Genomic DNA, 21,291 nt, shown 5'->3' with positions numbered 1-21,291 from the left:
AACTATTCATAGAAATGGTAAACTTGACATATTAACTAATATATTGTAGTATTATTAAACTAAGAATCGTATATTTATGTATTTATGATAAATAGAAATTAATAGAATCGCTCGTGCCATCTAACGGCGACAGTGGGAACTATTTTCACTAGAAACTTGAGGGTCTTGCCACCGATGGCGCCACTAGTTAAAACTAATTTAAGCTGTCAATTTATATATGATTAAAATTGTTTGAATATATGTACTTGTTTTTATTATTCCTCCTGTTTAAAAAATAGTATAATTTATTAATCAATGTATTTGAATATTTATATTCTGTTAAGCATTATATACATAACATTGATAAACCTGTAATTATTATATTAGCATTGACCAATTGACTTTGATGGTTATCCATGTACAAATTGTGTAGAATTTTTGTTAAATATTAAAAAGCACAACTTATTTTAAATTTGTAATTAATAACAACACAATGAATACTAACAATATTGATTTAATACCTAAACTTGAAGCAGCTTTGTCTCAACAAAATTGGGAAGAAGTATCAAGTCTTCTTAACCCTAAATTATTTAGAACCCTACAATCAGAGTATGATTTAATGAATATAAAACATTTTTTAATTGTTAGGCTTACTTACAGACGTGTAACAAATTGTTGATTTTTAGGGAGTTAATTGCATTTTCAGTCTTAGCGAAAGTAGCGCAAATTCTGGTAACAGATGATTCTATTGTTCCAAGGAATATAAAAATTGCATGCTTAAAATGCTTAGGGAATTCTTGTTTTAATGGCTACAAACATAAAGAATACATTCAAACTAACATCGAATGTGGAATATTTTGCCATAAATTATACTCTCGTTTAGCTACGAGTAATGAATCTTTTGAAGAGAAAGAAATTTGTCAGTCGTACGCATCTAATTCTCATTTTCCTTATGAAGGTGTTATCGAATGGACATCGAATTTTATTATATCACACAAAGCTGATGAAGATTTGTTAGACGAGCAGTTAGAGATTCTTAGATTAAGTGTTCAGTTTTTATGTAATCTATTTACATTTGCATGTAAGGATACCAGTTTTCCAGATCAGTATAATGTACCAAAATGTTTATATGATACTAATTTGAAAACTGTGATAATGTAAGTACTGTTACTTTGATATCGAGTTATTATTTTAATATCTTAATTGATATCGGAACAGCATAGTAATAGAATTAATCATCTTCAGGAATCTCACTCATTCTGAACATGTTCCGCTTATTAGAGCTTCATGTGTATTTATCCATAATGCCTTGAAAGAATTGGAAGGGAAAACTTTTACAGAACTAGAGAAAATACATTTATGTTCAAAACTTCTAAAACCTATTAAAAACGATTTTGAAAGTGCAAAGGAAAGTTTGATGTTTTTATTATGCCAATCGAATGTATTAAGAAATGCGTATAATGATATGGACACAGAAGACAAATTATATTTATTGGAAATTATTCATAGTGAAATCTCAGACACTGTATATAATTCAAAAAAGGAACACCTATTTGCAATAGACACTGTGGAGTTTCTGGCAGAAAGTTTTTGCAGGAAGAGCGACTTAATTCTGAAAACTGCTGATACATGTTCAGATAAAATGGAACCTACAGAAATCGTTATAATGCTTGATATTCTAGGAACCTTAACTTCTGGTTCATTAAAGGAATACAATTTTCTAAAAAATTACAGAAGCTTACTCATCAACTGCACTTGTGAGTATCCTGCAAATCATATTTACTTCAACATTTAATGAATATTTTACAGTGTATATTTCCATAGATCTTTTGAAATCTATACAAATGATTGGAAAAGAATCCAACAATTGTTTTACACCTATGCAGAGGTTGAGTGATGTAGCACCAGCTGCACAAGGAATATCTGAAGATAATGAATTAGGAGGGAACTCAAATATTGGTGAAACTAAGGAGGGAGAAAAGAATTCAGGGAGGAATGACTTTTACAGTCACCCAGCTTTTGGTTTTAAAGCTGGATTGATCAGAGTTATTGGGAATATGTCGTACAGAAACAAAGATTGCCAGGATCTGGTGAGTATCCATTTCTTCTCACTGAATTACTTGTAATGTTATAAAAAGAAGAGCAGCTGGGAATCATCATTGAGTACGTTTACATGTTATGTATACTCGATATAGTCATGCTAATGTTATATCTTTTACCAAAGCAAATACTGTATAAAAATGAGAAGTTGGCTAGTAGTGTCTGATTGGCTTATAGAATTCAACAGTATAGTATAGATTGTTATATAAAATTCTATAGTATAATCAAATAGATTACACTGTTACCAGTTAGACCCACTAGCCATCTTTTTATCTTTGCGTAGTAACATGATTATATATCCAGGGTCTCGCTATCATCAAGCTAAATCAAGATCCACAATTAATTTGTTTGTTGTACTGACAGTTGCCATGATTGCTATAATTCATACCCCAATTTTTATTCAACGAGTAATAGATGAACGTCCATCTTTTATTAGTTGTTTTATTTAAATTTTGCCTATCCCTGTCGGTAAGTAAAGTGCAACCATAATAGCGATCGGAGGCCCATAACGTAGCGCCTGAAAGTGGCAGCGGTTGCATCTTCAACTGTTACGCGAAGACGCTGGTAAATACCAGCGATAAATAAAAAATTGAACAATCTTTCTCATCAGTTTGATCATTTTTCACGGACAGTCTTACACTTGTTTCTCTGCTCTCATCTTTCAGTCAATTATTCATTTATCAAACACCTATATCAGACCTCCTTACGTCATAGATCATTTCCTGACGCGTAAAAAGAGATGATAGAATACAAAAGTTAAATACGAAATAACTTGCTCGCTTTTTATTGCTCCTGTTGCGTACAGGGCCCAAGTGATCGCTATTGCCTCTTATTGATTTCATCTCTTACGCGGTGGAGATGGTACAAAAGAAAGAACCGATGGTACCGCGCGCACTGTTCGCCACGAACAAAGGAAAATTAAGTATCCTGTCCAGCTCGAAGACGCGGCAATTTAGCCAGCATCGGATACTGCGTTAATATATTAGCGAGATGGAAGTACGGTCGCTTTCTGTTACGAGTCCAATCATTTTATTGGCGTAGCCGCTCTGACAGGGAACACAGATTCTTTGAATGAAACTTTGCGCGTTTGTGGAGCAGTAAAAAGTAAAGGAGACGTATTTCTATTTAGATATGTATGTATATAGGGATTAAAACATGTATTAAGATATGCATATTTAAAATGAATTATGGTATTTTACCTTGCATGTAATGACTGTGAAAAAACAGAGGTAATACTACTCTTTGAAGTATCAGCTTCTTGATGCCATCTTACAAGTATGACATTGTAGTTCAAGTACTCCTCTTGGGCAAACAACAAAATATATACAATTAGGATCAAGATATGCATATTTAAAATAGATAATAGTATCTTCCCTTGCATATAATTACTGTTTGTAATAAAAACCTCCAAGGGTCCAGTTTAAGGACTAATTAATACCAACACCCAAGGTATCGATGAATACAATCTTAAAAATTATTCTTCATACTAGAAAGTAGTTGAACAAATTTGATATACTTTTAAATGGGATATGCCCTTAGTAAAAAGAATTAATGAATAACTAAAGAGTCACTTTTATAAAGAATAAATAAATAGAAAACTTTCATATAAATATAGATCTTCTAATGCACAAAGTTACAGAAGAGCAGATGTTATTCGAACGTACCCATCTTTATTATTCCCTTTACATCTTCGATTTGAATCCTGGGACAATAAACGCAAATATTTTGTCTCTGAAATCAAGTTTCCAAATACGAAAAGAAATAAAATATCTATAAGCAATCACTCGATTGCATTTCCAGTTTTCCAGTTATTTCCTCCGATGATGTTTCATGATCACGCGTTGCCCCCGCGTGTTTTCTGTAAAAACAAGGATAACAGTAGAAAGAAAAACAGCTTGGCTGGTGTTTATGCGCGATGTCGTTCGGTTTACGCGGCATCCAGGGGCATTATACGACATAATATCATAAGCGTTCGCTCGGGGACAGGGCATAAGTTCTCATGACGTTGAACATTTTCAGCTCCGCGAAATGGACGCCATACCTCTGCTTCTGGACTGCTGCAATATAGACGCGAGGAATCCGCGTAAGTACCCACCGGGAGCCCCCCTCCCGTTCTACATAAATAAATATTATATATTCTGATGGCGTGGTCGCGACGCCAATGATATTTTAACAAATTAACGTCGCCCGTTACCCGTAGCGATTAAACCTTTTTAAACGCGTAGTTATAATGCAATGGACGATCCTCGCGCTGCGGAATTTATGCGAGAATAACCCTGGGAATCAAGAGATCATCCGGAATTGCACGAGGACCGGAATCGTGGAAAACAGCGTGCTCCAGGAAATGGGGCTGACCTTGCACGAGGAAGAAGGAAAGAGAATTGGAATTGTACCCCTAGTTAGAGATAACAAATAATATTATTACAATTAGATGGATTCAAAAGTTTATAATTAAAATTGAAGCCATTTATGGCCCTTCTGGAGATTGTTAAAATGTTTTCAGACGACCGAACATTTCTTGAGAATTGGGATTGTACCCCTAGTTAGAGATAACAAATAATATTATTACAATTAGATGGATTCAAAAGTTTATAATTAAAATTGAAGCCATGTATGGCCCTTCTGGAGATTGTTAAAATGTTTTCAGACGACTGAACATTTCTTGAGAAATGTACGAACGTTATGCGATAAACTTTGTACATGTTTAAATTGTCTCGTGTTTAATTTCGTCAAGTTTCGTTTACCCTATTCTAAAACTGCGGATCATTATGCATTTATAGAAAATTTGAATGTGCAAGAGCCTACAGAATGCAAGCAATACGCAAGAATATAAAAAAAGATTGAAAGTAAAGTTCGTGTTATAATATTTGTAGAATAAAATAAATTCCTATTTAGGTTCAATTTTTGTAGGGACGTTCGCAAGAATTTTATTTCGCACAAAGATCCGCAGTCTATTTATGATTAAACTTGAAGTCATACACGGCTCTTCTGAAGTTTATTTTAAAATGTTTTCAGACAACTGAAAGCCTTTTGAGGAATGTACGAATAGTTACGCGAGAAACTTTACATATTTTATTTATACTTCAATTATTCTGCACCAACTATTCCTGTTTAAAATATTTCTCTTGACATCAAACCGAAACAATCTTCAACAATTCCGTTAATCGAAAACATCAAAGCCAGCCCATAAACTTAACAAATAAATATTAAATTCAGAATAAACTTCAGTGGTATGTATCTCAACGCGTGTATCTCTTGCCTTCGTTAGAACGCGTATGTTTCTGTACAAATTGAAGAACAGTTTGCGCCTGGAAAGGAGCGCACTGCTTTCTTCAAATCGTTTAGGCGTGTAGTTACGACTCGTGTTAATTATTTTACTATTTCCTGGGTACATCGATAGCTCACCGGATAATGTAACCGTGATCTCTTTATCGAGACTTAGGCGTAATAATTATTCGAGTTAGGCCCGACTGGCAAACGTATCTCGCCGCCGTGTCGACTGTAAAATAAGCCTACAATTATACTACATGATAGGTACCATTACGTGAAATATGATATCGTATTGCATAAAGAGACATAATATCTGCATTCATGGCTGAGTGATTTACGGTACAATAAAAGCTGCGCCGGAGTTCACGGTCTATTAGCAGTTACTAATGCAGCTGTTCGACTATACGTCAACATTTATCATCCGAATCCGTTTTGAAGGAAAATTTATTTCGCACGGACTGCCACTATCGCCTGGTGTCATCTTACTGACATTGAATTTTCCTGGATTAGTATTAAATTATTGGATGGATCGCGTTGATTCACCGGATTGGGAGATATCTGTGCGCTCCTGAAGAGTTTACGGTTAATCAGATATTGAGAACGAAGGAAGTATTGCATATTCGAGTCGGTTGCATTGTTTGATCTATTGCGGGATAATTTAACTTGCAGATATTAAATAATCATGTGCCTGTGATATAAAGTAGCCTGTTCAGCGGTAGACAGGGTCGCGAGGGTCGCGAAGGTAGCGCTAGTGTTTCGTCAGTTCAGTTCAGTCGTTTATTAAAGTGATCAGCTTTTTATAATTGACGAAGCTATTTCACTATCACTTTCTCTATTTCTTTACATTTGCATATTTCTTCATTCGACACGCGCGTGCGTCTTACATGACTCCTGCATTGTTTTAATACTGTTTGCAGTATCTCTTACTTCTCATCAATAGGGACCAGCTGGCCCCTCTTTTAGCTCGGGTACCTCAGGGTTGCTAAGCCCGTACTGTAGCTTAAAACTTCTACAGACTACTAGAAGAAGGAAACTGGTATTCAGGATTCTGATTTCTTCCTTCTTAATCCTACGGACTCAATTTAAAACACGATTCGATAAAGGCACTCATTTCTTCTAAACTCAAACTTTCTCAAAGTGCATCACCTACTTCAGTGACTCTTTCACACTAGAAATAAAGAAACTTCTATAGACTACTAGAAGAAGGAAACTGGTGTTCAGGATTCTGATTTCTTCATTCTTAATCCTACGGACTCAATTTAAAACACGATTCAATAAAGAAAACTTATTTCTTCAAAGTTCAAACTTCCTCAAAGAGTATCACCTACTCAGTATCTCTTACTTCTTATCAATAGGGTGGCTAGTTCTCTTTTAGCTCGGGTACCTCGGGGTTGCTAAGCCCGTACTGTAGCTTCAAAAAACACCGCTACAGCCCTTGAGGGCTAGGGTTTTGTCGCTTATAACTTCCAGAGCTTTTCCAAAAAGAACTATGACAAAACATCTTACGTGTCTAAGATTCTTTATACAGAATTAAACAAGCATAAGATGTGTAAAATAAACTTCAAACTAGGCTCTTCGAATCTAAAATCTGAATCGTTAATAATTGAGAGACTTTAGAAAGGAGTTTGAAGTTCATGGGTAAGATTTATTGGCTTGGTAGCTTTAGTGTTAATTTGAGGGTAGAGTGCAAAGACCGGTTTACTTGAACCTCGTCTTTTTTTCTCATTTACTTGCTTATTTTACATGTGCAGCTTTGTAAAATAGAAATAAAAAATAAACGTATACGTATATTAGTTGTATAAAATGTGAGGTACAGTTTTATGCTGCTATCAATATTTTATATCTACATTCAGTGCTACAATTATTCGTATCCTTTATGTACATTAAAGAAATTTGTCTGAATTAAGTAACATGTTTGATATTTCATTATAATTATATGTACACGAATAATCTTCACATCTGTATATATTTTTAATGAAAAATTTATTTGTAAACATCAAACTTAGCATTTAATTTAGATAAATTTCTTCAATAAGCATTGAGTGTACGAATACTTAAAAGACAAACTACACATTTATATTATGCATATATAGTATGCTTACCGTTTAGTCGAGACATTAATTAATTTCTGCAACTGTTAATATAAAATGCGTATAAAATATGTCCCCTTGATTGCACCGGAAGTTTTGAAAGGCAAGCAATTTTCCTTTCTAATGAAATACCACCAACGTTGCTCGACATCGACGATATCCAGATTTCAAATAGAAATCGACGGATAATTAGATCGATATCTCGACGGAAATTCGTTCGACATGAGTCAAGCGGTGTAAACGTTTTATAAAATATAATGATACGTTTCTATCAATATACGCGCGCGATTCGCAGCTCGATCGTGTATAACCAATCGTTCCACTGATTTATGGGGCCATTGTACGCAAAGAAATGCATCGTTTCATTATCATTCATCATTAGTTACGACACGTTGATTGTTTGGTTTTGCGTGATTCAGATTTCGGCCGGTGAAACGTGAAATTCTTTGAGGGAACGAGACGATTAGAAACTCTATGCGTACTACGAAATTAATTCGTGATACCTAAGGCTGTTTTATCGATAAATAATTGGTCGTTTCTTTGACCATAAAAATCATATTGTTTTGTTTAGAATATTTGGCAAGTATTTAAATATTATTAAATATTATTAAATATTATTGGCTTTTTAATTTAACGACTCCAAGCTCGGGTATCTTGTTACAATTTTTAGACTTGTGGAACTTGATATTCAACGTTTCTCCAATTTAATATAAGAAATTGTAGAAAAGCTCTGGAAGTTATACGCGACGAGACACTAGCGCCACCTACGCGACACTTGCGATGCTATCTACTACTGGATCACCTTAATTCGATAATTATTCAACACATTCCTGTCCATTCTAAAAATATTTATCACACATTTCCAATCTTTACAAACTCCACATAAATTTTATCTAAACTTCAAAATTATTTATCAATTCGTAGAAGATTGTTCAATAAGTTTTGACCATCTCCATTGAATTCTAGGACACCGAGACGTGCATATCATACAAGAAGGTACTATAATTACTCGTTTTATCGAACGCCTGCGAAACTTTAAAGGGCGCGCTGAGAAAAAGCGGAAGATCAGAGGATACCGCACAAACGGTCGGCTCGAATGAACTGCAGGAGATTGCTTTTAATTTAAATATCAAGCCATCTCGAACGATTAATCTTGAGTGGCCATAACGGGCAGCAATTAACGCGAAATTTATCAGTTAATTATACGCGTTAATTGTCTCTGGGTAACGATTCCTTTATGAAGCGGGACGATCAGGCGAAGGAACGGAGAGGAGGAAGAAGGATGGATGCTTGCTGCACCTTGACATGTTCGAGTGATGCGACTCCAGGAGAAGAATGAAGTATAGCGAAGTTCCATGCGAAGGTGAAGTGACGACACCGACTTGTAATTAGAATAAAAGCGTTTCTGACGGGTTAAGGGAGGCCTAGGTACGAAACGTTCATTTCATTTCTCAGGAAAAGAAATATGAAAGCTACGGTATGTACATTCTCCGATGTTGTGTTATCTAAACGTTTTTAGACATAACTAACTCACTGTACATTTATCTTTTTTTGATTAGGTGGTTTCTAAAATTGGAAACGTGTAATTAATATTCTATTGGGGTTTAGTTTGAAGGACAAAATTGAAAAAGCTACTATAACAAAAATAATTCATGATTACCATTTGGATATGTGTTTAGGAAGAAAGAAAGACCCTCTGCCTGTGAGATTAGGGGATTTTTACTGGATTACTTCGGTATATGAATTTATTTAGTGTCCAATTTGTATAGTATACCAAATTTACTTGGTGTCCTATTTTTACAGTGTACTATATTCGTTTACTGTCCTATTTGTACAATTTATTAAACACGTTTCGTGTCCTGTTTTTACAGTGTACCGAATTTATTTAATATCCTACGTTTATAGCGTACCAAATTCGTTTAGTGTCCTATTTTTACAGTGTACTATATTCGTTTACTGTCCTATTTTTATCATTCATCAAACACGTTCAATGTCCTGTTTTTACAGTGTACCGAATTTATTTAACATCCTACATTCATACCATACCAAATTCGTTTAGTGGTCCTATTTTTACAGTGTACTATATTCGTTTACTGTCCTATTTTTATCATTCATCAAACACGTTCAATGTCCTGTTTTTACAGTGTACCGAATTTATTTAATATCCTACATTTGGCATACATTTAATTTATAGCGTACCAAATTCGTTTAGTGTCCCATTATTTAATATCACGGAACCTTACGGAATCCCACTTTCAACACTAATCCAACATTCCCTGAAATCTTATTTCCATCGTGGCCTCACAACAAAAATTCCAATTTTCTGACAACTTTCTGGTATTCCCCAGACAAATTGTTACGAGCAACTTCGACGCTCGAAACGAGAAAGTAGAAACTTCACGGGAGGAAGTTCGCTCCACCCAGCGAGTGCCTCGAGGTCTGCCCACGTATTGCTTCCGCATAATCTGAATTAATAAATTGCAATGATTGGGCACCGTGCCGCGGAACGCGCTCGTACGAAAGATTCAATTAGCTTGGCGATCGCCAATTGCATAGAACACGAAAAATGACCGATGCAAATTGGATGCAAAGAAGCGGAACAGTAAATTGGCCTGTGCCGGTACAGGCGGCGCGTTTCGGGCCTGTGCCGGTGCCTAATAAGTCGTGGATTCCTTGGCAAGCGATCCATGGGTCGAAGTACCTGTACGACTATGAGAAATTCCGTATAGAAGGTGTATTATAACGCGTGGGATCGATCACGCTGTTCCATCGGTAACGTAAGAACACAAGTTTATACCGAAGGGGACCTCGTTTGATTTTATTCGCGAGTTGCAGCAATTTTTTTGTTATTCGATCACGTGGGGTAATTAGGATTTTGTAGATTGCGTGGTTGATGATTTAATTCGGTAGAATTAATATGATACGCGATAATTTTCATTGAAATCTTTGTATTAAGTTTTAACCCTTTGCACTCGAGAGGCGACTGTCAGTCACCATTAGGTTTCACGAAGCAAATCTACGGTATCTAATGTTTCTTTACGTTTAATTTCTTTGGAGCTCGAAGTGTCAATAAAATGATTGTCGGCGAGGTAAAGGTGACCTTATTCTCAAATCTAGATAGCTTAGAATTCATGGCAATAGAATGCTAAGAAACATCTCGAGTTGCTGGCAGATACCAGAAAAAAAGGCCTCGAGTGCAAAGGGTTAATTATGATCACTAGAATTTCTTTTTGTACGTTCGTTTCTATTTTAGAACGATTAGATGCTAATTTACCATTATACATAATGTGAAACCTTTTTTTTTTTGAACAGTTTAATGTAACCCATTGTATTTCTTTGTAATAAATGTTCTAAAAAATACTGAATCATATTAAAATTAATTTAAAATAAATGGAATAAGAAAGTTCTTTGTTTTCCTCCGTCAACCATAAGGATTTTCCACTTCATTTTTAATTATTTGAGATTTTACGAGCTGTTATTTTGAGAGCTATTGATTATGGCTGATTTTTAAATCAAGATTAAAAAATGTTTTTCAAAAGCAAATAAAATGGATACAGTTTATTATGCAATAAACAAAGATCACGATGGCTTCCATTGAAAGATACAGTAAAAGATACAGAATTTGGGGAATGCGTTACTATAAAGTGTAAAAATTTGGAGAATGCAAAGAAACGAATCGAGTCAATTCCGTCCCCACCCACCCCTGTTCGCCAAGGGTTTTACGAAGGGTCTATTGTCCTTCCATAAAACCGAACAAAACTCTTCTTTAACCCTTGGACGCGATAGTTGTCCGGTTGTTGACGATAGCCGTGAAAAATGGCGGAAACGCGTCTGGCGAAGGTGGCCAGAACTGCATTCAGTCGATACGAGCCACGAAATGTGTTTTAACAACTGCCGCACACTGTGTACGAGCCATAAATGTTGCGTCGAGCCGGAGATTCGTGTAATAGCCACTAAAAGCAACCTTTGTCCCTTTATGGACCGTAAAAGCTCGGGATATTTGGAACGAGAAAACTGTCGCTTAAACTTAAGGAGAGTGAACCACAATCAGGGAGAGGGAGGGGGGTGTAACTTTGTCTCTGGAGTCGTCATCAGATTCAGATGATTTTTTAATGTTTCCGTTTGAGAATTATTTCTATTCCATATATCCATTATCTCTATTTATTTAATATTTCTGTATTTATTTTTGTATTCATTATTGTACTCATTGTTTGTACACATTTTATTTAACCAGATAATTTTCGTTTATACCATAAACCAATTATGTCTATTTATATCATATTTTTGTATTTATTGTTTGTATTCATGTTACTCGATGAATCAACTATTCTATCTATTTAATTTAATAAATCAATGACTCCTATACACTTCGTTTAATAACGCAATTTTTACGTATACTTTATTGAGTGATTCAATTATTATATATAATCAATGCACCATCCAATTATTCCATCCATTTTATCTAATAAATGAATTATCGCCTAAACTTCATTCAGTGACGATTTAGTCATGCCTAATGATTTTTAAACTGCGGAAGACCATTTTTAAACCAGACTGCTAATGTATATTTGTTCGATACGTTCGATTTCCTGCCCGGCAAACTTGTAACAAATTTTTCGAGCGTTTTTCATCCGATGAGAAACCCGCTACATCTGTCTCAGAAAAAGGAAAACCGTTTCGTTTGAGCCGGCCCGCGTGCAAACTGTGAAGCAATTCAACTAGTAGGAGCACGGTCTCCAACAAGTAGGCCAATAAATTAACATCGTTAATGAGCCGCTAATTACACGCCGTCCGGCGGATCGTTTGATTTATACGAGATTAAAGCGCGAGCGTTGCTCGCGTACCTGTTCATTTACGCGTCTAATTAAATTTTAGAATATATCCAGGAAAACTCGCCTCGCCTAAACGTTACAGTATTCGATACATATCTTGGACGCTGATGGGAATCAAACCTGACCTTTATCGATTATGGTGAACGAGCAATTCATTTAGGTTAGCAATAAGCACGCGAGCCTACAAAATAAATATTACATTCGAGTGTTATTGGATTGTAGTACTTTCGTACATGTTAAAGCACGTATCGCGAATTTTTTACTCTACTTTCTTTGCTAAACTTATTTGCTTAATTTAGGAGCAATTTGTTACGGATTATATGTGATGAATTAATTTTATTCTGCGACTAAGATGATTGTTTGAATAAGTGACTTCGGAATATGTACACGTATTCTGTGCTTTTTTTTAGGAGCAGTCAATTATATTATGACAATTTATAATTAAAATAATTGAACAACGATTTCAATTATATCAATATGGACACGTATTCTGTGCTTTCTTTTAGGCGCAGTCAATTATATTATGACAATTTATAATTAAAATAATTGAACAACGATTTCAATTATATCAATATGGACACGTATTCTGTGCTTTCTTTTAGGCGCAGTCAATTTTATTATGACAATTTATAATTGAAATAATTGAACAACGATTTCAATTATATCAATATGGACACGTATTCTGTGCTTTTTTTTAGGCGCAGTCAATTTTATTATGACAATTTATAATTGAAATAATTGAACAACGATTTCAATTATATCAAGTATTTCACTTGTTTCAATTATTTTGATCGACACGTTCATTAAGGAATTAAATAAATTAATTCTGAAACATTAAAGAAGATAGATCTGGACACGATTTATGAATTTTAAAGATTTTGCAAAGGTAAATATTACCATAAACGTTACATTATTTCATTTCTAATTACTATTACTATTATTAGCCTGGCAGTCAACGTGTTAATTAAAAATTGAATTGTAAGTTAAATTACAAATTGAAGTAATAAAGTTGAGCACAACAATTACTACAATTACTCATCGTCAGGACCCACATCTGCGATGAATTAATTTTATTCTGTGACCAAGATAATTGATCGAATAAACGACTTAGCAACGTGTGTTTTGTGTCCTACTTTAGAAGTACTCAATTTTATTGTTCCAATTTATAATTAAATTCATCTGCTCAATTATTTTAATTAAATATAAATCGAATTATAAATTGAAATAATAAACTCGAGTACTACAAATTACCATAATAATTCATCATTAGATCCCCGCACCGTGCATTTTTGCTCCCAAATCGCCAGCAAAACACCGTAAATTCTAAAATCCCAGATCCGAAGAAGGTTAATACCCATCGACCTGACCAATCACCTTAAGAAGCATAATAACCGCTCCAAACGTTGGCAAAATTTCCTCCATCTCACCCTCACCCTCCAGATGGTATAAAACCGGTAAAAAAATAAAAAGAAAAAAAGAAAGAAAAAAAAAAAGACGCTTAACCCTCCCCATCGTCGGTAATTGCCTGGCAAAATTGAATCGCGTCGCGTTCAACGCGAAACTCCGCGACTCCCTTTTGCGAGGTAGCGATAAACGATCGCGCAAATAAACAAGACCACGTTAACCCGAACTAATTATTTAAAAGCGAGAGATGCCCCTTTGGTGGCTCGTCGGCGCAACGAGGAAGGACACATAGCAAAGGGGAGAAATGAGGGGGGAACCACGGTGATTCGGTGGCCCCCATGATGGCCAGGTCTGATCCAGCGGCGGATTAATTAATCGCGGCGAACGATCTTCATTCAAATAGGATACGGATAAATTTTCCGTTCCGGTCTGTTTGCTGGCTGGCGATGTGGGCATTATCTTTACGACCTCTCAAAGAAGAGACGTCCCCACGAAAGGACGAACGCATGCGCGATACGGAGCAACCCAGCGAAACGGTGCACCGAAACCGGAGAACCTGTTATCAAAGAAACAGTGGCTGGGAACCTGGGGCCCCAATTATCATGCGTTCCTCCGAAAAACTCTCGTCTCGATGCGTTCGTCGCCCTTAATTTCGCCGCGCGAATCTAACCGATAAACGACGGTTCCGTCTGCGACTCGCGACTCTACGACGCGAACTGACCTTGAGAACTGTGGAAGTAATCGAAAAATCGAAGTGGGGGTGATACAAGTGAACTGTACGATGGAATTTCGGTGAATCGGGTTGATTTTAATGGTTTAATAAACGTGACGTAGATGAGAAGGGATGTGCTTGTGATTTTGTGAGCCTTCAGCTTTCCTAACACTTTATTTGCGGGGCCTATTTAGAGCCTGCGATTCGAATAAGAATTTTTTTATATCGGTGTATGTTAACTCATTCGCGACCGGCAGATATTTTACGTTTCTAATACCGAGTACTGACGAAAATAAAATTCTGAAGCTGGACCACCGCGAATGCGCATCGTTTGGGCGAAGATAAAAATGACAAAATATGTTTCGAAATATCGATGTTGTAAATATGTAGTGTATAAAATACAAAGATCTACATAATCAGAAACAGAATTTGATTTGACGCGAATACACGTCAGCGGTCGCGAATGTGTTAATCTAGGCTGATGTCAACCCATTTGCATTACTAGCCGATATATGCGCGTTATTTACTTGGCGATCGAATTCGAATAAAACATTGCTGATAACAGCGAATTTTCCACTTTTCCATGTGATGCAAGAGAGTTAATTCCGACGTACCGTTGCTAGGTACATCGAAAGTCGAGTCTGTTTCCAAAAACTGAACGTTGTTAGTAGACAATTAATAACACAGTGAATAAATTCCAGAAGCTAGACACTTGGAATTAAAGAGCCTATAAATAGGCTCTTGGCGAATAAAGTGTTAAGTACAGATCCTAGTTAAACTTTTGAAGGCTGAGCTTGATTTTGATAGTGGGGTGTTAGTATTTCGATTCTTTGTTTTTGAATGCGTAAATGTGTTGCATAGTTGGGTGGCACCTATCCTTGTTAATATATTTTGGAGCCCTCGTCAAGTTCAAGTTCACAAGGAGTGCTTAGTCTATAACTTCTGCACTTAATAAATATATACACATACACGAGCCTTTCACATGTCATTTCGACGCTGAGAACAGACATAACTAACGTTTGAATAATAAAGAGTAAATTGAAAAGTGAAAATTCAAGAGTGAAAATTCAAGAGTTCTTGTAAATTAAATAAATAAATAGCTTCCTATAGAACGTTTGCAATTATCTCGTTTACACTAAACACACGAATTACTGGTGTTAAAGATACTTTCTCCAATTGAATCCGAAAATACTTCGCTCGGTATTAAATCAACCCTTTGCACTCTGCGCTATCTCGTTGCAAAACATGCGAACAGCAATCGCATTACATAAAATAGTCTAACTTTGGAAACGTGTCGTTTTTGGTATTATTAGACTTGATTATACATTTTTCTACCTTTCTTGAAGCGGTCGCACCACTACGAACATAAATCGTTTATGGTGTTTCTAGCGAAATTTGTTAGACTTACGATGTCCCCTCATAGGGGACATTCGAGTGCAAAGGGTTAAATAATGCATGAAATAATTCTATACAAACAATTACACACACAAATTTTAAAACGGTCCTATAACTGGCTATGATAGATTCAGTGTTAGTAACGAAGGATAGATACTCATGTTACTTAATTTGAACTTTGGGATGATTGAATGAGAAGATGCAGAAGCAGTTCGAGTACCGCGCGTTCCCCGTTGTAAAGCGTGCTAAATAAAGGATTTCCGAAGAAAACGGTGGAAGAAAGCGCAATAATGGTACCGAAACGGTATTCCGGGAACAGGTAGCTCGAGCCCAGATAATGATATCGCGGAGAACAGTCTGAAACTGTTAAGCAGCGTACGATTGCATGGCGCTTCGACGTCTAGAAGTGTAACCGCGGACTTTCGTCCGTTCCCTGTTACCCCTTTCGGAGCGGCCCGGCAAAAGAAGAGAAGAGGAAGTTCGGTAAATTGTAGTAATCGCCAGGCTGTCGGCTTGTAACCACCGGTTACACGGAAAGTCGGCGCGATTTATCTTCGCGACGCTCGCTCGCTAATCAACCGAAGCCGGAACGTGGATAAACCGAACATTAATTAACGCGTCGGACTTTGCTTGCTTTTCACTGTTCGCGCGTTAACCCTCTTTCCTCGAACGAGACTCGACAGAACTGTACCGAAATCGGAAAAGCTGGACCGTAAAAGGGTTGAACGTGAATGTCACGCAATTGGTTGGCTCTTTTCTATTTGAAAATGCGATTCGGAAGATGGAGGCGAAGGAACAGCTGTCATCGACGTCCATCGGTGTTGGGGGGTTGTTCTTCGGCGAGAGGATCCTGAAACAGGAGGTAATTAGTCAGAAAAAGGGAAATTTTGAAGAATTTGTTTTGCGGATCTGTTGATGAAATGTAGCGATGGATGTAAGATAGATGTCTTTGAAATCTTATCGATGACAGTTTGGAGTTCAAGATGTTCTTGTGAGGTATTGAGTACTTACACTTTGAAGGGGAACGTGGAATTCGAAGGCAAGTGAAGTATAAGTGAATCTACGATATGGATGTAACGTTGATTTGATGTACTGTGACGTTTCGAGGGTAGTTTGAAGAGAATAAGAAGGAAGAATTGGTGTTTTGGTGAATTGGACCCCCTTATGGAGGGGCTTTTTTCAACGTCTAAGACGAATTTTTGGTGAATCTTCAAGGCTATTAAAAGACAGAAACTCCTATCCCATAGACCCTTTGTTAAATGTTAAATATCAACTTCGTATTCAAGGATTATCTCACAATCAGTGTATTCTATAGACTACTAGAAGAAAACTGGTGCTCAGGACTCTGCTTCTTTAATTACGAATTCTACGACTAAATTTTAGACATGATTCAATAAAGGTACACATTCGTTTTAAACTGAAAATTCCCTAAACTCCATCGTACTTGAAACAAACTTAAATAAAGACACTTATTTCTTCAAACCTCAAACTTTCTCAAAGTGCATCACCTACTTCAGTGACTCTTTCACACTAGAAATAAAGAAACTTCTATAGACTACTAGAAGAAGGAAACTGGTGTTCAGGATTCTGATTTCTTCATTCTTAATCCTACCGACTCAATTAAAATCACGATTCGATAAAGGCACTCATTTCTTCTAAGCTCAAACTTCCTCAAAGAGCATCACCTACTCAGTGACTCTTCCACACTCGAAACAAAGAACTATCCAACTATCCACCCAAGAACCAAGTCTCTCCAAGCTACATCACTCAACTTCCCAGCACAATTTCTCATCTACATCTACATCTCCAACCCTTGGACACTTCCTGAGGCCACCATAGTGTGTTTGCGAAAGCCTTGTAAGGATCTCGTCCGAAAAATGGCATGGTCGCCTTGATCGACGACATTCTTCGGCGCGGAGAAAGCGTCGGGTTTATCGAACGGATGATTTATGAAAACCGGGGACGCACTAATTACTCCGCCGTGTGATCCATCCTGTGGACGTCGTCTTCGTTGGAAGGTGGAACCCCTTTTGCGTGGCTGAACGAGGACCGGTTGCCGCGGTGACGAACACTTTTTCGCTGAGCGATGAGAAACTCGTGGCTGCCTTGATTCCGGAGCAATGAGGGAGATCAGCCGCTTGTTACTCGGGTAAGTTCCATTCCTAATGGCTAATTGATGCTTTCCTGAAAACACACGATAATTTAATTACGCGCGCGGCTGCAGGTGCGGTTCCCGTTTGCTCGGCCGCGTTTAAGCGTTCCTGCGGCGGCTACGGGCTCAATAATTCAGACGGCAAACGGAGATTGCGTGTAATTACCTAGCAAATGAAACGTCGACCAAAGGAGGAAGTATCGGTTTCCGATCGTCTGCGCGAATCGTAGATAAGATATAGGAGAGGAATGAGATTTTATGATCTGGAGGTACTGGGACACATCTGAAATATTATTTTGGATAACAGTGTCCTTTTCTTTCGTCGTTATTTTATATTTCAAAGCGTAATCTCGTTGTGTTTTATGGAATTATTGTGAGCATTTATAATTTCTTATTTGAAATAATAAAACGGCAAAGGAGAGAACAGTTTTCAATTCTGTAAAGAAAATTAAATGTTTCTGAGGGGGTACGTACTTTCAAGAATTTTTTCTTTAAGATTTAAATACATATATCAAGGCAAAGCAAAAAAGAAGGTTAAAAGAATTATATGTTATTTGAAATAGTTGATTCTTATTTCCTTTACAAATAAAATTCATTCACATGATGTTCCATAGTCTTTGATTTGTATAGATTAAATTCTGTTTTCTCTGATAATATTTGACGAAATGGAACGATAGGATCCCGACTACAAAGACATTTCGTTAATGTCCCACAATCTATATCTAAAATCTTGATCTAAATACACGTTCTGGAAATTCTGCTGCAATTAGAAGTATCGCCTCGTCTAATCTAACGTTCCAAAATTGAGATAGACAGATGCTACTTCAAATTAGAGCCACTTACAGTCGGACCAACGAAATGGCAGACTCTCTACAATTTACGTGAGTGCCACTATTTTCTTAGGAAAACACTTTGGCCTCGAGTGATCCTATCGACAGGTGTGAAGGTATTTTTACAAAACTGAATTTCATCACGAATTTTTAATATCAAATACAAGCAGTATAAGAAGTTCAATAATCTTTCATTCGAGACTCTCATACATCCAATTGAGATTCACGGATGTTTAATACTAAGCTCAAGAGGTACAAGAAATTCGTTCATTTTTAATTCGAGACTCTCAAATATTCATTTCAGATTCACGGGTTTTTAATATTAAACACAGGCAATACTAAGAGCTCGTTAACCTTTCATTTGAGATTCAATTTCAATTCGACGATGATACTAAATAAGGGCACTGGTTATTCAACTATGACATCAAGTTTACATCGATAAGAATTATCTTCCGCAAATAAAATAAAATGATATATCATAATTGTAGAACAACAAAAATTATCTGTCAGAAATTTTGCCAATGTTACCAATTTCTCTCCGTTTTTCGAACTATATCTCGCGATAGGATGGTCGTAATTCGCGTGGATGGTCGACGTTGCGGTAGGTGCTCCCGCGAGGCGATACCAATTTTCCACGAGGCGCGATCGTGGCGTTTATTGTTTTTGTTGCCGCCATTATTGGGCCCCGGGAGAGTGGAAGAAATTTTAAGGAGCGAACGAAACGGAGGTCCAGTGATGGGCTCTCGGAGATCTCTTTAAAGTGCCGCGGTCTTACGATAATTAGAGGGCGGCCATTGTTACACCGGGCTTCGAGCAGTGCTGGGGACCAAGTGAGAAAGGAAACGAAAGGACGGAGGGGACCGATGGAGAAGATGCGAGCTCGCAGACGGCGAAACGAGGACCCTTTCTCTCTTCTCGTGTCCGGCAAAAAAGGTCGTTCGCGAATTGTGGACAAAATTTAAAGAAATATCGTGAGAAACTGCGAAAATTGGCCGAATTCACGTCGAGGGATGGCGAGACGTATTTACAGAAACATGTGTGATTGCTCATTTGTTTGTCAGAATGGAGCAATATAATTCGAGAGGAATGACAGATTAATTTGCAGTAAAACTAAAAACTCTCAGCTGATACTTCGTATGCATATTACTATATCTTTGAAATTAGGGAGTGGAGGGGTGAATCGATTAACACGTATACACCTAGTTTCCTGCTTCAATAATTCTCAATGGAAATTGCAGCAAAAATGTTGTCACAATTCAATAATTATATAAAGAAGTCTAAAATAAATGCATTGAATTGACTTTGTAGTTGTAATGTTAATAGAAAAGTTAAACAAAGGAACAGTTTTCGTGACGTTCCCACTTCTCCTTCAGAACCTCGATTATTGCAAAACATTGGGGCTAGAAATTCCTGCGATAATCGAGGTTCCACTGTATAGCAGTATATATTTTTAATCGAGTCATAAAATTAATATACCAAGTTGCGTAGATAAGAAGAAATTGAATCGAAAAGACGATATCAAAGAATGATCATATTTGGCACACGTCAAGAAAAAAGTTCTCTTCTAAAAGATTACGAAATAATTAATATCAACATGTGACAGAGAAAGTTTGTGTGACAAACACAAACAATCTTAAACATTTAAATTGTACAAAAATCACAACTCACCCAATAAATATATTTCTTCCTCGTATTCTTCGAGCGATGGTTCCCAAAGTAATTATTTTCGTTTGAATACTAGCACTCTAATTTAATTACTGATATTCCCAGTAATTGCTGATTTATTGAGAAACTTTTTATAATCTACACAAATCTGTATTATTTTTAAAATACTGGTACTCTAATTTAAATACTGACAATGGTTGTTGATTTGCCGGATTATTTATAATATCCACAAATTTGTATTATGTTTGAAATTTAATATTTTCATTATATCACTGCACACACACACACACACACGCACACACACATATACACACAAACACTACACTAGGCATGTCCACGAGCCAGCACATCTGCTCCAGAGCTGTCCCCACTATGGTCCCGCTAGTATGCGCGTTTCACGACGGCGCAAATGCCACGATCTGCTCTGCTCTACGCTCTACGGTAGACTGACGACTCTCTCTCTCTCTCTCTCTGTCAGTTACGCCGCGTGGAAGGGGAGTGGAGCAGCGGAAGGGAACTGTACCTGTGGACACACATGGGCTAGATATGATTTCTTGTATTTCAAACGTAAATTAACGACATGTGGGTTAACGTAGAGGTCAATTGGCTTCGATGCTATATTACAAAGTGTCATTTGAACAAAGGAATATTTAATTGATGTAAACAATAATATTAAACATTACTGCTACGGTTTACGTGTAATGTGGCTTGAATTATATACATGATTTGTATGGATTTATAGAAAACTTTCATGTGCAGTAAGCTACAAAATGCACACAGTATGAAATAATGTAAAAAAATATTGAAAGTGTAGTTCATATTATAATATTGACAGAGTAAAATAAATTCCTTTTTATTTAAA

General features: G+C 36.6%; 3 protein-coding genes across 14 annotated transcripts in view; 2 read left to right on the top strand and 1 right to left on the bottom strand.

Moving 5' to 3' along the window:
* LOC128894056 (proteasome subunit alpha type-5-like) overlaps positions 1-21,291 on the bottom strand; it is a 196,488-nt gene that overhangs the window by 1,721 nt on the left and 173,476 nt on the right. The window contains exon 9 of one of the 12 annotated variants that reach the window (XM_054155481.1): positions 16,570-16,632. The exons of 8 other annotated variants lie outside the window; for them this stretch is intronic. In XM_054155481.1, coding sequence (XP_054011456.1) covers positions 16,585-16,632 — 48 coding nt within the window. In that variant the 3' untranslated portion in view covers positions 16,570-16,584. Of the gene's footprint in view, positions 1-16,569; positions 16,633-17,936; positions 17,967-20,888; positions 20,953-21,291 lie in introns of those variants that run through there. 3 more of the 12 variants (XM_054155484.1, XM_054155478.1, XM_054155483.1) reach the window with 3 other exon arrangements.
* On the top strand, positions 187-4,556 carry LOC128894069 (ataxin-10). The gene is made up of 6 exons (XM_054155513.1): positions 187-588; positions 666-1,136; positions 1,225-1,736; positions 1,804-2,069; positions 4,099-4,162; positions 4,305-4,556. The coding sequence occupies exons 1-6, from the start codon at positions 473-475 to the stop codon at positions 4,493-4,495; spliced, it is 1,620 nt and encodes a 539-aa protein (XP_054011488.1). The 5' UTR covers positions 187-472; the 3' UTR covers positions 4,496-4,556.
* The window catches only part of LOC128894084 (protein Wnt-2b-A-like), an 81,994-nt gene continuing 78,456 nt past the window's right edge, over positions 17,754-21,291 (top strand). The window contains exon 1 of the mRNA XM_054155546.1: positions 17,754-17,931. Within this exon, the coding sequence (XP_054011521.1) occupies positions 17,903-17,931 (29 nt within the window). The 5' untranslated portion in view covers positions 17,754-17,902. The remainder of the gene's footprint in view (positions 17,932-21,291) is intronic.

This window comes from Hylaeus anthracinus, unplaced genomic scaffold (genome assembly GCF_026225885.1).
Source record: "Hylaeus anthracinus isolate JK02 unplaced genomic scaffold, UHH_iyHylAnth1.0_haploid 3, whole genome shotgun sequence".
Lineage (NCBI taxonomy): Eukaryota > Metazoa > Arthropoda > Insecta > Hymenoptera > Colletidae > Hylaeus > Hylaeus anthracinus.
Note: the sequence above shows the minus strand (reverse complement) of the source record. Positions and strands in the feature narration are given on the sequence as shown.

Coding starts and splice junctions, on each gene's coding strand:
- LOC128894069 (XM_054155513.1), top strand. CDS start 473: ATGAATACTAACAATATTGATTTAATACCTAAACTTGAAGCAGCTTTG. Junction 1,737..1,803: donor CTTACTCATCAACTGCACTT/GTGAGTATCCTG, acceptor ATATTTCCATAG/ATCTTTTGAAATCTATACAA. Junction 2,070..4,098: donor ACAAAGATTGCCAGGATCTG/GTGAGTATCCAT, acceptor GAACATTTTCAG/CTCCGCGAAATGGACGCCAT.